The following is an 18,329-nucleotide window of genomic DNA, read 5'->3' as shown; positions in this document are numbered from 1 at the left end:
CTGAGGAAGAGGGGTCTTCTCCCTATTGCTAAACAAATCTCACGAAAGTGACAACGATCCAGAAAATAATTAAAACAATGTTTGAACGCAATATATAACTTTGACAGCAGCAAATAATTCCACTTAAATTATAATAGATCCTCAGTGAGCTGGGAAATTCATACTCTGAGGATATCTAGATTTGCCTCATTTAAAGCTTTAGCATTGCAGGGATAGACTAACGCTCAGTCTCTGAATCTATATAATTTTGATAGTAACAATTGAACTAGTTAACTGAGGTCACATCATGCCCTGCTGCAATCTAGTGTTCAAATATTATCATAATTGATAAACAAACATTGTGCCAAGTCGGTACAAACGCTGTCTGAACATGGGCAACAGCTGATGGAGGTTGAGCTCATGGTTCTTCATTAAAACCTATACTTGTCTCAAAACACACACACACACACAGGAACACTTATCGTTTCATGTGATCCCTTGTTTTTTTTCATAGTACAGTATTCGTTAATGGAATTTGTACATTGAATTTTGCTACTGGGTATACATAGAACATGTGATGTTAAGGTATTTTATTTTGATAAAATCATAATCAATGGTTACAATAAAATTATGAAGTTGAATAAAACATGCCACAAAAAATATCATATCTTTGACGTTGACATAACGCATGCCAGTAAGGCACTTGTGTTGCATAAGAAATATTGCACTGTACGAGAAACAGGGTGAGTGAGTGAGCTTGATCGATTTTACCCCGCTTTTAGCAATATCACGGCGTGGGAAACCAGAAATGGGCTTCATTCTCTTCATTCGTACCCATGTGGCGAATCGAACCCATGTCTTCCGCGTGACAAGCGAACGCTTTAACCACTAGGCTACTCAACCGCTACCTAAAAAAATGATGGGTTAGTACTAACACACATTGAGTACCATTGAAATATAATTTCCTATCAAAATACAACTTCGTGTTTTAACTGATTATGGTATATCTTTACAGATTAAAAATGCCTGCCATTTGAAAAGATTGCCAAACGAATGTTCGGTCCTTTTCAGATACTGCTGACACGAATACTGAGTTGAGCTGGACTTCACGTCACATCCTCGTTACACTAGTCATGTAGTGAAGAGATCAAGTCATAAACATTTATCTCGCATACTGAAACGATCTCAATGAGTGAGTGAGTTCTGTTTGTACAATGTTTAGCAATCATCAAGTCACATCACGACAGGAACACCAAGAATGTTCTTCACACATTGAGCAGGAAATTCGACAAGACTGCTCAACCCTGTAACTGTTAGGAGTTTTGGTACATGAGCTCTTTATGGTCCATTATTTGGTATAAATTTACTAACATTGCGCCCAAACAAAAAGATACAATTCAGCTTTGAAACATGGAGTCATGAAAACCTCGGGGATTTGTTTAGGGTCATCAAAGTGCTAATAAACTGCACTACCGATAGACTGAAGAAATCACGTTTATTTATATCATCACATCCAACAACATCGGAGTTATTTTCGGATGACGGAGTGTTCTATCTGACATGAGATGCTGATTTTCCAGCCGCTTCATTCGTCTTACAAAGGGACACCACTTTTGAACTTTGTATAGTTTCTATCCAGATCAGATTATTTAATAAATACAAGGCAACTGCCGAATATCTAACATCTGACGGTTAAACGATTATCATTATTGCAGCGAGTCCTTCCTGACAGCATTTGCCTAATCTCCATAGGTATTTGAGTATATAAGACTTAGTGAGTGAGTGAGTGAGTTTGGTTCTCAGACGCTTTTAGCAATATTTCAGTAATATCACGACGGGAGACACCTTAAGTAGGCTTAAAGCACTCTACTCATAGTGTCAGTCGAACCCGGTCTTGATATACAAGGACAGTATTTTGTTGACGATGTTCTGATGACGGAGTAAGAACTAACTCCTCAACGTCGGGTTTCCATCTATTAACAGAGTACTTGTTGGCTCAATTTCATATATGACTCGTGTGGACCCCGGGTTGACGTCATGGAGAAGGGGCCGTGGCTAACATCGCTGGTTTTAGTTGTCACTTCACGGAACCTCAACTCTACCCCCTACCCCTTATCATGCTACACAAGGCGGTGATAGAGTTGACTGAGCGCTGTTACATTCGTGTTAGACAATAAAAGTGGAATCGGAATCCGATGTCCTTGATACTCTCTTCAATATCCCAGTCATCCTTAGGGAGGTCGTAGTCATGCACTGCGACTTTGACCACGATAAACTTGTTCCCTACAACAGAGTCACACAGTTGTTTTATTTTAAAAGCATAATCTATGGGACAATTTTGCACATTACATTTCATTACGGATTGTAAGTGTCCCCAGGTCATCCACAAGGACCACGTGACAAATAGCCTCAGGAAACATATATATGCACACACACACACACACACACACACACACACACACACACACACACACACACACACACACACACACACACACACACACACACACACACACACACACACACACACACACACACACACACACACACACACACACACACACGTATACACATTAAACAATGGTTGGCATAAAAAATACAATATTTATATTCCAGTAGTATATTTATCAAATCACTAAAAATAATACTTTTGAAACTTTTATGGACAAAAATATTTTACCAAATACTTCCTCGACATCTTCAATAAAGAAACTATAGGGCGGACCTGTAAGCAAAGAGAAAGCGATGAGTTTGTAGAATGAGAAAATATATCAGTCCATTTTTGCGAGTTAAAATATTGTAATTCATCGAGAGAGAAGATAAATACTGAGACTGTTTATAAATATTACATTTATTACTAACCCTTGATATCGGAAAATCGAATTATACTGTATTCATGAGGAGAAGCGAACCCAGACGAGGCATGACAAGTTATCGTATTCTCCACAAAGCTATATCTATATACACATTATTGTATGGTCTCGAAGTTTTTCATGAAAGTATTGAATCATGAGATTGTATAAAATCTGATATGCGTACCTTCAAATTTCGTTTTATCAAAGACCAGTGTCTCGAGCAAGTAGACGCAGTTTGGCTTGAGCACGCTGTTAATGGCAGTCATATATCTGATGAGAGAAGGGCGATATATGACGACCAATACAATGTCGGAAACATATACTAGTTTAGGGTTAGTAGTATAGCCGAAGGAGTAGTGTGATTCTGTAACACCAGATCCGTGAAGGTCCAGGGTAGAATAGGCCTTCAGCAAACCATGCTTGCTATAAAAGGCAACTATGCTTGTCATAAGAGGCGACTAACGGGATCGGGTGGTCAGGCTCGTTGACTTGACACATGCCATCGGTTCCCAATTGCGCAGATCGATGCTCATGCTATTGATCACTGGACTGTCTGGTCCAGACTCGAATATTTACAGACCGCAGCCATATAGCTGGAATGTTGCTGAGTGCGGCATAAAACTAAACTCACTCGCTCACTCATTCATTCACTCACTCACTCGCTGTAACACCAAATCTACTTTAAGGTCACCGCACTCTCTAAACATGCACAGTTTCCTATCATCAAACACCGGTATCTCTATCTCGTGATGCCTCTACTGGGTGAGTAAAAATTGGTCAACACCCGTTTTACAGTATCCCAGTCATATCACGACGTGTTAGTGAGTTAGTTTAGTTTCAAGCCGCTTTTAGCAATATGTCAGCAATATCACGGCGGGGGATACCAGAAATGGGCTTCACACATCGAACCCGGGTCTTCGGCGTGACGATCTAACGTTTTACCTATAAGGCTATCCCATCCCCTTACACGACCCGTTAACTCTGGAAGAAAGGCACCGGGATACTGATCTCATAACAAATCTAACACATTTTTGTGAATGGGATTCGAATCCACCTCCATATGATTCTGCTTCGCCCAAGGGAGGCAAGTCAGCTCAACCAGTGAACTGCATAACCTTACCCGTTCTGAACGGAAGTGATTCGATTCCCGTATTGCATCAAACTGGTATTATTGTGTCAGTCTATAAATATATACGGTAAAGCCATAACATAAACTCAGTAGAGTCGAGTTGTAGGGTATAATGAATGCATTTTACCGGTCTCTGTCTCGAACATCGATAGAGCCAAAAGATCCGGTGTCCCACACAACATCAAACAGACCTTCCAGGTTTCTGAAACATATACAGATATGTAATATCACATTACTAACGTAGAGTGGGTGAGTGAGTTTAGTTTTACGCCGCAATCACCAATATTTCATCTATATGGCGGCGGTCTGTAAATAATCGAGTCTGGACCAGACAGTGTAGTAACTAACAGCATGATCATCGATCTGCGCAACTGGGAACCGATGATTTATCAACCAAGTCAGCGAGGCTGATCATCCGATCCCGTTAGTCGCCTTTCACGACAAGCATACTAAAGTAGAACCGTATATGTCGTATGTTTTATTCTGAGTTGGAAGTTAGTGGTGAGTTCGGCTTAACGCTGTGTTTAACGATACAACTCAGATATAGCCAGGTCGCTCTTTGTGAAATAGGACGACACAGGTATCTTGCCGACAAAACCTCGAAACAAGCAGGGCGAATAGAGAATCGAACTCGCGATCACATGCTCCTGACGCAACAAATGGACGCAACTCTGATAGCTAAAGGTTTACTCCCATAACAAGTTCATCCCATTTGAACTACAACCTAAATTAACTACAGGGGTTAATCAGGGATTAAGTATCTGAGTAGGGACACTCCATGGCATGCAGTGAGAACAGTCCATGGATGAAATGTGAGTGTGAATGATGTATGAAAATGAGTGCCAAATATATCAATAAATTATAATATTTACATGTACAGTATGGTTCAAAATTATTGAGAATAGCTAAAGCATTTCATATTATTAAACGAGAACAAATCAGATAAAATTGAATGTATTGTGAAAGTGAACTGACCTTTTCATGTTGTGTAGGTAACAATTTAATATTTTATCAAGTCTCCTTGAGCTTCACGGCACAGTCTAAGACGGGTAGGCATACTTCCTATCAGAGAGGTTAGTGTCTCGTGAGTTATGCTGTCCCAGTATCGGACCACTTCTCTCTTCATGTCTTCAATTTTTGTCAACCCCTTTTGATTCACACATTCCTTCATCATCCCCCAAATGTTCTCAATGGGATTTAAGTCAGGACTATATGCAGGAAATGGTAATGCAGTCACATTTTTCTCCTGAAACCACTGCTTGGCATGTTTTGCGGTGTGTTTAGGATCATTATCTTGCTGCAAAATCCAGTCATTTCCATAAAACACATGTGCACTTGGAACGAGAAAATTATCTAATATGTTAGTGTAGCGTTGACTTGTCAGATTTCCCTCAAACACACACAGCGGGGTCGTTCCTAATAAGGATATCCCTCCCCATACATGAAACTCTGGGCTGTATTTAGGTCGTCGATACAACGGTGCTGACGCAGACTTTGTCCATATTTTCACATTATTGGGATATACCCATACTGAGCTTTCATTAGTAAAAATCACATTTTCCCAGTCAAAGTTTTCATGTGCCAAACACCACTCAACACGCCTGTCTTTATGTTCTTGTTTCATGAGAGGAGAAGGAATTCCAGTCTTTTTCTCCCATCCAAGATCAATCAAATTTCTTCTAACTGTAGATTTTGATACAACTGTTGATCCCCTTTCTATCATTTCATACCTGATGTTGGAGATGCTTGCCCTTTGCTTTTTAGACGCTAAAATTCCCAGCCGGACGCGATCTGAGAAGTCCAATTTTCTGGGTCTCCCTGCTCCTTTCTGGTGCCCAAAATCCTTTCCCTCTTTAACATTCTTCCTAATCCTATACACAGTAGAAAGAGGAGTTCCTGTTCTCTCTGCCAATGTATTTACATCATCAATTCCTTGATTACACAACTCAAAAATCAACCTTCTTTTATCTTCAGCAGACATTGTTGACAGTGCTGAGGAAAATGACGTCTGCTACAAACTCAGGGGAGGTAACTCTAATTGTACTATACTCAGTAGGCCAAGATGAGTTACCTCCCTTATACCATTACTTAGTTTTAAGTATCAGTGAATCAGTTGAGGTGTTAGGATAGCTCAAAGTAAGAAGAAAAATTCTCAATAATTATGAACCAGACTATATTTGTTTTCTGTTAGGCAGATACAGGTGACAGCATGCAGTGACTCCGTGCACTGTACCATGTGTGCTCTTAAGCTGTAGTTATCATGGGATGTTGTTCTCGTGAGAGGACACCGAATTGAGGTTCCTTAAATCAATGATGATGTCAACCTCGCCCCTTCAGGAATATCAGCTTGGATGTTAGTAAAGTCCCTGTGACCTTGCACGCCTTTCAGAGCAGACCTGTGTCAGCGAGTCTGTTCGAATCCTCAGCGTCAGTATGGGGGTCAGTCTATCCATGTACTCACTTAACAAAACAAAGCCTCTAAGTTATATCTTCTTTGTACGACCTTTCCTGAAATCTAGCCTTGCCTATGAAACATTACGGCTAACTTTTACGGAATTATATATCGACAAAGAGCAGGGGTTATGTAAATACGTTCATCATATACTTACTCGTTAAAGTCGTAGAAGTTGATCACGTAGAACTTGACGGCAGCGTCTGTTGACTGTCAACATTGGAAACACTTATATCAGCAACTTGGAAAGCTTTTTAGAAAAGATCTTAAGCATCAGATAGATATGCAATATACATTGATTTATATCTGATGTAATTTGTTGATAGAGGCGGAAATTACTTCCCGACTCGAGGCTGTCTGATATATACCCAGTGAGAGAAAGAAAAATCGTGAGGAGGAAATAATGTTCAATTTATGTAAATCTGTGAGTAAATAAATGAGTAACACAAGGAGGCAAGTAGGTGCAGAGTATATGTGTTGGCGTGCGTTCGTGAGTGAGTAAGGTTTTTATTCGAGCGATATCACAACAGACATCAGACCAACGAAGGCGTTAGCCGTCAGACTGCGTCTCCTGCTCAAGAAGTCTTTGATAACACAAGACTGAAAAGAGTTAGGACAAGAGCCTTTCTTTCCAGACAGTACCGAAAATGTGATTTTGATAATGGTTAGATGTTGGTTGACTGGTCGCACTCTGTCATATTCAAATTACATGGCACCTGTAAATATTCGAGGCTGCACCAGACAATCCAGTGATCAACAGCATGAGCACCGATCTACGCAAATGGGACACGATGACATGTGCCAACCTAGTCTGCGAGCTTGACCAAACGAGCCCATGAGTCGTCCCTCTTGGATGGATCTTCATGGGTCAAATATCCAGATTACTGAACTATTGGTCGCAATAAGCTTTGGGAAAGGTCGTTAGACTAACTTTTGTTTTTGATCCCAAAAGTAAATGCAAAGTATCTATGATGTGACATCTGTTGCCATTGTGTGGCCAAGTACCCGATATAGTTTCCCCTGTACGTGTGGGAGGTCTTCAACTGTATGAGGGATCTGGTTCCGGTCAAAGAACAGTCTGGCCGCCACCTCGGAGATGTCCACGCCTACCACGCTGTGACCTCGGTCAGCAAACCTGTAATAAGAAGACCTGCTGTTTTAGAGATTCTTGATTGTAAAGTCTGATCTGGTCAATACCTAATACACGTGCGATTGTTAAGTCACAGTACAGGACGTGTTACGAGCATTTCATCTTTAGAAGTACGTATTACGATAGTACAGTTTTGGTGGAATTAGTATTCTGGTCGAAAGTCAAGCACTGTCTATGGAATGGATACAGTGGCGTACAATAGCAATCACAATACAATACGGATTACGTCATAATACAATCCGGTACCTGTTACAATCACAGCATCACGATACACAAGTAGTTTACTTGTGAACACATACGAGGGATGGCTGAAAAGTTCTCAGCCTGAGTGGTTTTTCCCCACCAGGTAGAGACAGGTGTTTGCCACCAATGAGGACAATCATTTAGTGAATCATAGGCACAAGAACTACAAACGTACTAATAGTTTTATCTCAACTACAGCTCTTTTGGTAAACCTACCCTCTGAAATCATCAGAAATGGACAAAACTGAATACAGGGCAGTCATCAAGTACTTGCAAAAGAAAGGGATGTTCCCAACACAGATATATGCTGACATGGTCTCCACTCTAGGGGATGATGCTCCTTCATTTTCCACAGTGGGCTGCAGAATTTAAGCGTGGCAGACAAAGCCTTGATGATGACCCACGCTCAGGAAGACCTTCAACAGCAACCACTCCAAAAAACATCACGCGAGTGCTCGATATGTTGATGGATGATCGACGATTGACTACTCGACATATTGCTAGTGTAGTGGGCATCTCTCATGAGAGGGTTGAGCATATTATCACCAACGAATTAGGAATGACGAAAGTTTCTGCAAGATGGGTGCCAAAGCTCTTGGCAGCAGAACAGAAACGTGTCAGGTTCCAGACGTCCCTTGACAATTTGCGTCGTTTTGAAGCAGATCCCGATGATTTTGTGGCATGATTTGTAACCATGGATGAGACCTGGATACATCACTTTCAACCAGAAACAAAACCACAGTCAAAACAGTGGAAGCATCCTGATTCACCAGCTCCGAAGAAAGCCAAGTCTGTTCCTTCAGCTGGAAAGGTGATGGCATCAGTCTTTTGGGATTCCAGGGGTATTCTGCTCATTGATTATCTTGAAAAAGGTCAAACTATCAACGGCAGATACTATGCTGATCTACTGAACCAGTTGCGAGAAGCAATCAAAGCCAAACGACGAGGGATGATCGCTAAAGGTGTCCTCTTCCACCAAGACAATGCGCCTGTTCACAAATCGGTGGTGGCCATGTCAACAATCCGCGATTGTGGCTTTGAACTCATTGACCACCTTCCTTATTCACCTGATTTGGCTCCTTCTGACTTCCACCTGTTCCCCAAAATGAAAAAGGAACTCGCCGGTCGCCATTTTGCAAGTAATGATGACGTCATTTCTGACTGACTGATTTTTTTAGGGTAGCTGAAGAAGATTTCTTCCTGACCGGGATTCGGGCCTTGCAGAATCGCTGGCAAAAGTGTGTGAACTTGGAAGGGGACTATGTAGAAAAATAAATTACAAACGTGGACTTTGTAACTTCTTTTCACAGTGAGGGTTAGAACCTTTCAGCCAACCCTCGTATAACACAAGAATGTGATAAGCTGTGTCCCTGATACATGTGACATTAAAACTAAATATAGAGACTGAAATGTATTTCTGATGAAGATGTACGTGGGAACATCGTTTCTACGGTTGGCCAGCATGTGTTCCGACGATCCCCTATTGTTCGTACGTTCATAAATGGACGACCTCTCGACAGCTAGTGTTTGAAATAACGTCACAAAGGTTCTCACCACTTCATATCCAGACATGTTCCGCACAGAGGTACCAGGATTCTCAGGTGCGGGCGTCCAGCAGTCAGGTCATTGAAATGTTCCACCAGACATCTGCAACAATCAAACTGTGTTCAGCGAAATCACCAGTCCCAAGGCTGGAAATATTCTGAATAACGTGATACCTACCCTCCCTGTATCTAGGCTGCTGGTCTAAGTGATCATAGTTAGTGTTAGCGTTCGGAATTGACGTCGGTCCCCATCTCCGAAGCCGACTGAGAACCACTCGAACCCACAGCTTTTGTTTTCTGCGGGTCCTTATGGCCGACAGCTTTTTCATCCCCAATAACTATGAGTATTATTCTTCAGAAATGACATTCAGGGAATTTACTTATATTGTAGACAAGATGTATGGGCTACGCAGTCTGATCAGGAGCCACAACTTTGTATGGTTCTGGATCTTAGGGTCGGCACCTCTTCAGGGTTAAGGCAAACACTATTAGTTTATCGATCGTAATAATCGAAGCGATATCATTATTTGGCCCATCAAGATATGAACCAGTAAAGGATAGCTTTTATGAAGAATATAGATTTGTATAACCGATTGTAGACACAAGATTCGATACCTTTAACAAAAAATATCAGCAAAGCCAACATGCTGTAAAAGATGGCGACCAACTTAGGCTAAATAAGAAAAGTGAAAGGTTTCTCGGGCATAGGCGCGTCACTTTTATTTGTGCGCGTAACAATTTTTATTACCATTTAAAATATAACTTGACTTTGCCGCGTCGCGATCATCTATTTTGTCCACTATAACAATGAATGTCTCTAAGAACGAGTGTGACTAAATAAATAAATCCGTAACAAGTGCAAAACTTTCCAAAGTTATTTCTGAGAGAAAACGCTAAAAATGTGTTCCTCCCTCGTCAATTTTTTAAAATGTCCTACCGCTCTTGTCAGTTTGAAAACAAGTGTACCCGAGAAACGTTTATTTTTTATGCAGCCTTACGGATCCGGATGTGTATCCACCAGCGATCCCAAGGTTCCATCGTCCCAGGATTTCAGCCAATCATCAATGCGTTGCTGTGGGTCGTCTACCGAGACAACGGATTTGAAAGATTTATCTCGATAGTTCTTCGTCATCCGGACCGATTTGCCAACTCACATCTACAATCACATTGATAACAGATATACCTAACTGTTCCATTAATGACCCGAATACAATCATTTTAAGCAACGAGAGGACAGTTATAGTGTAGAACCCCGTAAATCCAGACGTTAGGATGCGTCTTTGTTTGGATGAATAAACAGATGAATTAATTTTTGGATTGTACAGTTATTAATTTACACAACATACCGAAGTACGTATTAGTTCAGCGCTGAAAGGTAATCTACCATCAGTTGTTGGCAGTTTATAGCCGGTCTTGTCATGCATAGTTATCTGTGATGATTTAGTTGTTTTGCTATCCCTTCGGTGACAGGTTTTAATGATTTGCCTATAATTATTATAATTAATTCTATCTTCTATGTCCTGTATCTTGATTTAGTCACAGTATGACTGATATATTGCCGACGTGTCTTAAATTCTTAAGTCGCTCACTCACTGTTGAAGCTGTCTGGACGTGAGTGCCTCGAACGTTTTATCATAGTCAAAGAGCCATAAATTGATAAACAGATATCAGATCAAACAGTTAGCTAAGTAACACTGGTCTTTGGCTTTCCATAGGAGCACGATCACTGCTGTACAAACTAGGATTATCTCCGGAATATTTCCACTAGGGCACATTTTAGAATAAAATACATTGAAAGGCGCGAATGGTGGACGGCCGGAGTAGGTAATCGTGGGCTTTTAGTAAATTAACCTGTCCCCATCAAAGGCTAAAATATTTATGATTTATATAAGACTACCGGTTATCATTTGAACTAAGATAAACTGGTCTTTCAAAACGATATTTAGATACAACAAAAGTCCAAATGGTGCAGATTAAAATATAAACCCGAGGTTAACAAAAGTAAGTCTCCCCAATCTAGTACTGGTCACAATGACACGTTATATACCAAATAACCGGGCCTCCGAGGGTCTCTAAAGGCATTTAGTCTTCTCAACGAATATGTGATTCCCACCCGGAATTTCACAAGGTATAAAACTAAAGCAAGGATATGTCGAAGAACATAAGAGAACTCCCCAAACATCTCGAATTATTCCTTACCTTCAAATCAAACACCTACCGAAACATCGTCACATCACCGCGGTGTTATATGAATGTGACCGTGTTAAGCACTGCTCCCATACTACCCAGCTGTAAACCCAGGTGTCTGTCATCAAATAACATCGCCATTCAGACCACACCAGGAAGTATTATCAGGAAGGAAATTGTGAGTAAACAGGAAGGACGTTCTGTGAAGTCGCCTTTTTAGTTACCTACAAACGCACAAAGCTCTCCATGACCCAGCTATATAATGTGTGTAAAGGGTGGTTTCAAATGCTGATAGGGCTGGATTCAACACTGTTAAGATTGTGAGCGAGTGGCTTTAGGTTTCAGCATTCTCGCGGTCTGGGACACCAGAAATGGGCTTCGCATATTGTAACCATGCGGGGAATCGAACCCGGGTCTTCAGTGTGACGACCCAACGCTCTACCCATCACCGCCCCACTGTTCTGTGACATCCACAAGCACAAGGATTTGTCAGCATGGATCTCCTCTTGGGTCAATTTTGGGGGGTATTATTTCAAAACTAAGCAATGACAAATCATAAAAGTAAGTGAATATGGTTTAATGCTCGTACGTTCCAACTAGCTCACGGATGCAGTGTGTTTGGATGAACTATTTTTGGTGTGACTATGAATTTATCTCACTCCTTCACTAACGTGAATATGTGCACAGACGAGTCTGGATAACAGAAACGGTGTCTGAATGTAGACTTGAGCAACAACCATAGACCAACAGATCTGCTTTGATAGGTTTTACGACCACCGTGGAATTCTCGGGAATTGTGTCCGTGACCGAAGGACGCATTTCGTGAAACCATGGCTACAGTTACCGCTTTAACCTATAAAATCAGGTCACACTGATGATGACAGGTATCCGTTCAATTAAATATTGAAGCAAAACAATACATACGAGAATTTGGTGTTCGTAGCAAAACTGAAAACCTGAATAAAGTCAAACGAAAATACACTTATTTACTGGATAGATATCATCAGAAAGAAAATATTATGCCAGGTAGCATACGCTCACCTGTAAGAATTAGAAGTGAATCACTCCAGATAACCGCGGAACACAACGATTCTGTCCCAGTGTAGTTTCCATTGCTATCTCTGTACAACATGCAGCAATTGTTAACCCCGTTATAACGCATTCACTCCTGTCACTGTGCGCTATGATGAGACTATTGACCTCACCTTGCAGCGTCAAGTGTTTGTGCTGCACGAGACAGAAGCGGCGTCAAACCAAGAGATATCACAGTAAGAAATATCACGTGTGTAGAAGAAGAGAGGCTCTGTGTCACAGCCCACGAGACATGATACCATTACCTTCACTTTTTGTTATTTAGATGCTGAGTTCGATAGGTGTGAGAATACGAAACATCTGCCCTACCTTGATGACGATGAGTCCGTTAGTGACAATTCATCTCTCACAATCCACGTATGTCCGTTATGCGCATGAACACAGTTACCGTTATGTATGAAATGAGTGTCACGTTATATATGCAGATTCATAACGGGAATCAGATAGCTGTAATCACCGAAGGACGAGTATTTCAGGATGACTGCTGGCTGTCTGTGTGTGCATGTATGCGTTCGCTCTTTTACTATTCCGGGTTGCTTTAGGTTTTAAAGCATCAATATATTATTAAATTAATATTGAGGCCCTCAGTACTGAACCAGGATGTTTATAGTTCTAAACCACTGACACGCATTACTCCAATCAATGACTATTCTGGTCTTGGCTTTATTACGGGGTCAGGTGGCCGAACTTGATTGGAATGTGCAGAAGGACTGAAGTATCATTCTATCCATGGTTGATATCCCATCCCATAAGAAACCACGGTGATAGCAATATTTGAAGGAATAACGGCTGTCAGGTTGTACTTGTGTAGGGTCAGACTCCCTTTGATCACCTGATCGACCCTTGAAGATCCTGGATAGAGTTGGTCTTCAGCAACCCATGCTTGACTCTGTTGACACATGCCATCTGTTGATCACTAGATTGTCTGGTCCAGACTTGATTATCTATAGCTGGAATATTGGTTGGTGCGGTGTTAAACAACATATTACATTACCTCTCAAAAACAGGGATTTTAATTCAGACTACCCTTGAAAGGCATTTGGAATCTGAATATGACGTATAGAGTTATGGAAGCGGGAAAACAGTTGGTAAATCTTGATATACGATCCGAAAAATATGCAAATTAGGCTACCTTGCACAGACGGCATGTACTACTCGTATGATACAACTGGTACTGTTCTAATGTTTATGCTAAAAGAATCCATTTTATACTGGTTTTGTGAAGTATGGTAACCGTAGTTTCAGATAAAAACGGACTACGGAATCAAAACGTGCCATCGTACGGTAATACACGGCCCTGTTTCATAACGCTATCGTAGTGCTACGCCTGTTGTAATTATTAGATTTTCGAAGCTCTCTTAGCTCTGAGACAGTCGTAAGTGCCATACATTAACACTGACTTCCGAATATCTTAGCGCCAAGAGAGCTTGGAAAATCTAGGCCCTGTACTGGAAATACGACAGTCGCAGTAGCTTTGTGAAACATGGCCCTAGGTCTAGCTAGGCCTAGATTTTCGTAGTACTCAGATAGTCGTAAGTTAATGTTAATGTATGGCCCTTACGAATATCGTGGCGCTAAGTGAATTATGAAAATCTGGCCCCGGAAAGTGTTCGCAGCGCTACGGCTGCCGTAAGTCTATGTTACAGAGTGAGCGAAACATCAGTCGTAGAGCTCCGATAGCTTTGTGAAACGGGGTCCAAGATCGGAGAGAAAAAGTATAAGATCAGGTTGAAATAATCCCGACAAGTGTTTATTCCATCTACATGTATATTCAGCAAACATGAATAAACATGTACATTCTTATTTGTACCCCACCCCCCACCCGCCCTCCCTCCGTGATATTGCTGCAATATTGCCAAATACAGCAGAAAATTCAACTCACTCACTAACTCTGTTTTGTTCGTCACGCTTGCGATAACTCCCTCGCTCAACTACACGATGTGTGCTTGCTATAACAAGCTGAATTAAATTCCCAATCTGTTTTGAGGCTCGCTGGTGTGCAGTGCTTATGTAAACAAACAGGTATTGATGTCATTCGGGACTATATCATAGGTTAAGTTCGGTTTCTTCGTCATTCGCTGCAGTGACAAGTTTATTTCGAATGTAGAGATCCGAAAGCAAGCTATCACAACAGAGAGCTCTTGCTAGGAAAGTATGACTTTTTTCGAATCCCGAATCGTCCGTGATTATGCTTGTTGGTTTATCAACTCCAGCTGGGGCGGTGGGGTAGCCTAGTGGTTAAAGCGTTCGCTCGTCACGCCGAAGACCCGGGTTCGATTCCCCATATGGATACAGTGTGTGAAGCCCATTTTCTGGTGTCCCACGCCGTGATATTGCTGGGTGGGTGGGTGAGTCGGTGAGTCGGTGAGTGAGTGGGTGAGTGGGTGAGTGAGTGAGTGAGGGTTTACGCCGCTTTTAGCAATATTCCAGGAGACACCAGAAATTGTTTCACACATTGTATCCATGTGGGGAATCGAACCAAGATCTTCGGCGTGAATAACAAAGCGCTTTAACTACCCGGCTACCTAACCGCCACGGTCATTACAGCAGGTACCATGGATCGTGGGTGTGTTTCAAGATTGGTTATTGTTTATCCCATAATACCTGAACGCTTCGTGTCCCGTGATTCAAGATTAGTATGTACAGTAACACTCGCGCATACCTAGGCTACAGAATACACTCAACACTTTTAACAGCAAGACAGATATACCTATTTTCAGCGACATAATTTCAGCTTTGAGTGCGAATTCGATGTATATTTCGAAAATTACAATGTTAGTATAAAAACAGATTCATCTTATATCAAATTGCCATCGTTTTTCACAAATATTGTTTCAATGTAATGGGCTGTAACTGGTTCGACTGTAACGATATTGTAGATTTCTGCTTTTGATACGCTCCCTCACCTCGCTCTCTTCGGCCGGGTAGGAAATCGCCCCTTGAAGCGTCTGCAGTCATGCGCAGTACAACACGACGATCACATTTACAGGTTGGGGAGAGCAAGACTGGTTAACGGTGTTACATCAGGTGGTGCTCCTCAGGTCAGTAAATCCCTCTCTATGTGTAATCCATTCGATGCTCCTCTAATGACATACTGGGTAAATGTGTTTACATATTAATCGCCCGGACATGACATGTAATGTCACCTTGACATCTATGTGCCGACGTGACTGTGTTAGGGTTCGGGAGGGCTCGGCATTCTTCATGGTCAATGACTTGAATCATTCCTGAATGAGCAGCGACAGTGCAAGGTAGGTGCTTCGATTCTACGGTCGAGCCATGCCATGCGTGTAAGATGGTGCTTGTTATTTCCCTGCCTGGTCCTCGGCTTTGAGGAAATAACATATGAACTGGTCGAGTCGGAGTAAGTTACATTAAGTTTTATGGGTTGTCCATGTTAAAGTACATCACACTGTATCTGTGTGCATGGGTATTGAACTAGATATATGACTAGATCACGCGCGTGTCTCTGTGAGTAAAATAATCTCATGTTGCTTAGAAATATTTAGTACATCCTGAAGATTTGCGAGATGTCAAGTATGGGTTACACCTTCAGCATGTTTCAAATAACACGAGGAATTGTGGAATACATCGATAGGTGTGTTTATTCCCACGGTACAACTTTGTGGGGCAGGGTGAACAGTTCACGCTGTGTTGGCTTGATTGGCTAGCCAGCGTTCGTCCCATGCCCCTGGCTTGCTTTTCTGTCCACGCCCATGACTTTGTCTTTCGACTCCCTAACTATACCCCGTAGTGTCTCGTCCTCCCTATTTTGCCAGATGAACGACGAACGTCAAGGTCGGCGAGGCACATGTGTAGACATAATCAGGGGGTCATATTTTAGCACGTCTGACATATCTCGGACCTGTATACGACAAATCGTGTTACACGTGGCTTAACGATCAACTGCAGTTTGCACGGGAATAACTCTCGAATGAGTGAATATGGTTTTACGCCGCTATTAGCAATATGCCGGCAGGGTACATCAGAAATGGGCTTCACACACTGTACTGTGGGGAGTCGAATTCGAGTCTTCACCGTGACGAGCGGACGTTTTAACCTTTAAGCTACCCTACCGGCTTAAGTCGAACAAACCCAAGTACATACAGCAACATGTCTGCCAGTACCTATAATTCTAGAATAATGATCTGATGCACAGACATTGCTTTGTAAATATGTTACGATTATGAACCCGTAAATAATATTGTAGTTGTTATATACCACGAGAGGACAGACAATGTGACTCATTCAGTGAATATAAGCCTACTGACACGATGTAGTGAATAGTGCGAATGGATACAAGTCGGTGAGTAAGAAAATGGGTCGATAAGGCAGTGAATATGAGTGAGTGAGGCGGTGTTTTCAGTGAGTTTAGTTTTACGCCGCTTTTAGCAATATTCTTGCCACATCACGGCGGTGACACCATTATACCCATGTGGAGAATCGAACCCGGGTTTTCAACGTGACCAAATAACGCTTTAACCACTTGGCTACCTCCCCGCTCTAGTGTTAAGCTGCAGATAAGCGTAGTTAGTCAGTAGGCAGTACAAATATTGCGTACATATTGATTGTCCCGTCAGAAAGGTTTTTAAACCATTTGGGATAAAATATAAATAAATAACGAAAATATATCAGCAATATATCTTACAGGGGAACTATTAGATTGAAACTATGTCGAAGAAAGAACGGGCGCGACCTGGCCACTGGCAAGTATCAGAGACTCCGGAGGGGAGGATTCAAGACTGGATGACGGAATGGGAGAAGGGTCATTGGGACTTCACCTATACAGAGCCCGGTTCGTAAGTATACATTATAAGTTGTTCACTGGTCACGTGGGGACATGTTTTGATGTACCATCGATGTTTATTTATGTTCCCCGAGCCCGGATCGCCCTTCGTATACGTTACAAGTTGTTCACTGGTCACGAGGGTTACATGTTTTGATGTACCATCGATGTTTATTTATGTTCCCTGAGCCCGGATCGCCCTTCGTGTATGTTACAAGTTGTTCACTGGTCACGAGGGGGACATGGGTTGATGCACAACTTACATTATCTTACCTCGCACATGAATGTCGTTTTCTGGTTTCATATCAAAAGGTACACCCCCATTTCCTCACCCATGGGTTGTGCCCTCAGATTTCCCACCCCATGTTTAATAATTACTCACGTGAAATATGTTTTATCCAACAATTTTCGCGCCACTCCTGGCATTCAGATCATTCTCCGCCCCCATTACCCCTGCTAGCTTCCGGTTCAACGGAGTAAAGGAACAAGAATAAGGAGAAGCAAGAAATACCACATTGCGTAATTTTATCATGAACCTCTTGGAGTTTATTTGTCTTACCTGTCGTCGTTATTGTTAGACTTTTTGTGACATGTATTTTACAATAAAAACACTTCTGGTGTAGTGGGCGTATGAAGCAGGGGAGGTAATCCTTTATGTATTTCATACGGAATAATAACCTGTTCCTTTACTGCTCTGAACCGGAAGCTGGCAGGGGTAATGGAGGCGAAGAACGGTCTGATGTACCACGAGTTGCGCTTAAAATGTTGAATTAAACATATTTCACGTGAGAAAATACTAAATATGGTTTTGGAAATCTGAGAGCACAACCCTGTGAGGAAATGGGAGTGTACCTTTGATGGTGGGGATATTATATTTTGACATTAAATATATTTTTTGGAACCGAAGCGAAG

At 41.8% G+C, this 18,329-nt stretch overlaps 2 protein-coding genes across 9 annotated transcripts in view; one reads left to right on the top strand and one right to left on the bottom strand.

Annotated features, from left to right (window-relative positions):
• Positions 1-18,329, top strand: part of LOC137290727 (thiopurine S-methyltransferase-like) — a 112,297-nt gene that overhangs the window by 86,150 nt on the left and 7,818 nt on the right. Inside the window, exons 1-2 of one of the 6 annotated variants that reach the window (XM_067821823.1) lie at positions 15,551-15,672; positions 17,282-17,430. The exons of 1 other annotated variant lie outside the window; for it this stretch is intronic. In XM_067821823.1, coding sequence (XP_067677924.1) covers positions 17,303-17,430 — 128 coding nt within the window. In that variant the 5' untranslated portion in view covers positions 15,551-15,672; positions 17,282-17,302. 4 more of the 6 variants (XM_067821825.1, XM_067821824.1, XM_067821826.1 and 1 more) reach the window with 4 other exon arrangements.
• Positions 555-13,011, bottom strand: LOC137290728 (thiopurine S-methyltransferase-like). 3 transcript variants are annotated; one of them, XM_067821834.1, is made up of 9 exons: positions 12,941-13,011; positions 10,351-10,508; positions 9,363-9,455; positions 7,421-7,550; positions 6,573-6,625; positions 4,091-4,165; positions 3,019-3,104; positions 2,660-2,704; positions 555-2,262 (listed from the first exon to the last, which is right to left on the bottom strand). In XM_067821834.1, exons 2-9 carry the CDS (start codon positions 10,482-10,484, stop codon positions 2,135-2,137), a joined length of 744 nt encoding a protein of 247 aa, XP_067677935.1. In that variant the 5' UTR covers positions 10,485-10,508; positions 12,941-13,011; the 3' UTR covers positions 555-2,134. The 3 variants fall into 3 exon arrangements, with proteins under 3 accessions (XP_067677935.1, XP_067677937.1, XP_067677936.1); XM_067821836.1 differs by lacking the exon at positions 12,941-13,011 and adding an exon at positions 12,581-12,666; XM_067821835.1 differs by lacking the exon at positions 12,941-13,011 and adding an exon at positions 11,552-11,636.

The sequence above is a fragment of the Haliotis asinina genome, chromosome 7 (genome assembly GCF_037392515.1).
Source record: "Haliotis asinina isolate JCU_RB_2024 chromosome 7, JCU_Hal_asi_v2, whole genome shotgun sequence".
Taxonomy (NCBI): Eukaryota; Metazoa; Mollusca; class Gastropoda; order Lepetellida; family Haliotidae; genus Haliotis; species Haliotis asinina.
The sequence above is the reverse complement of the archived record's forward strand: the minus strand, read 5'-3'. Positions and strand labels throughout refer to the sequence as shown.

Excerpts from the sequence above, each read along its gene's own strand:
- LOC137290728 (XM_067821834.1), bottom strand. The coding sequence starts at position 10,484 with ATGACGAAGAACTATCGAGATAAATCTTTCAAATCCGTTGTCTCGGTA. Across the intron at positions 6,626-7,420 it reads TACAGGGGAAACTATATCGG|TCAACAGACGCTGCCGTCAA; the intron begins GTACTTGGCCAC and ends CAATGTTGACAG. Across the intron at positions 2,263-2,659 it reads AGATGTCGAGGAAGTATTTG|GGAACAAGTTTATCGTGGTC; the intron begins GTAAAATATTTT and ends ACTCTGTTGTAG.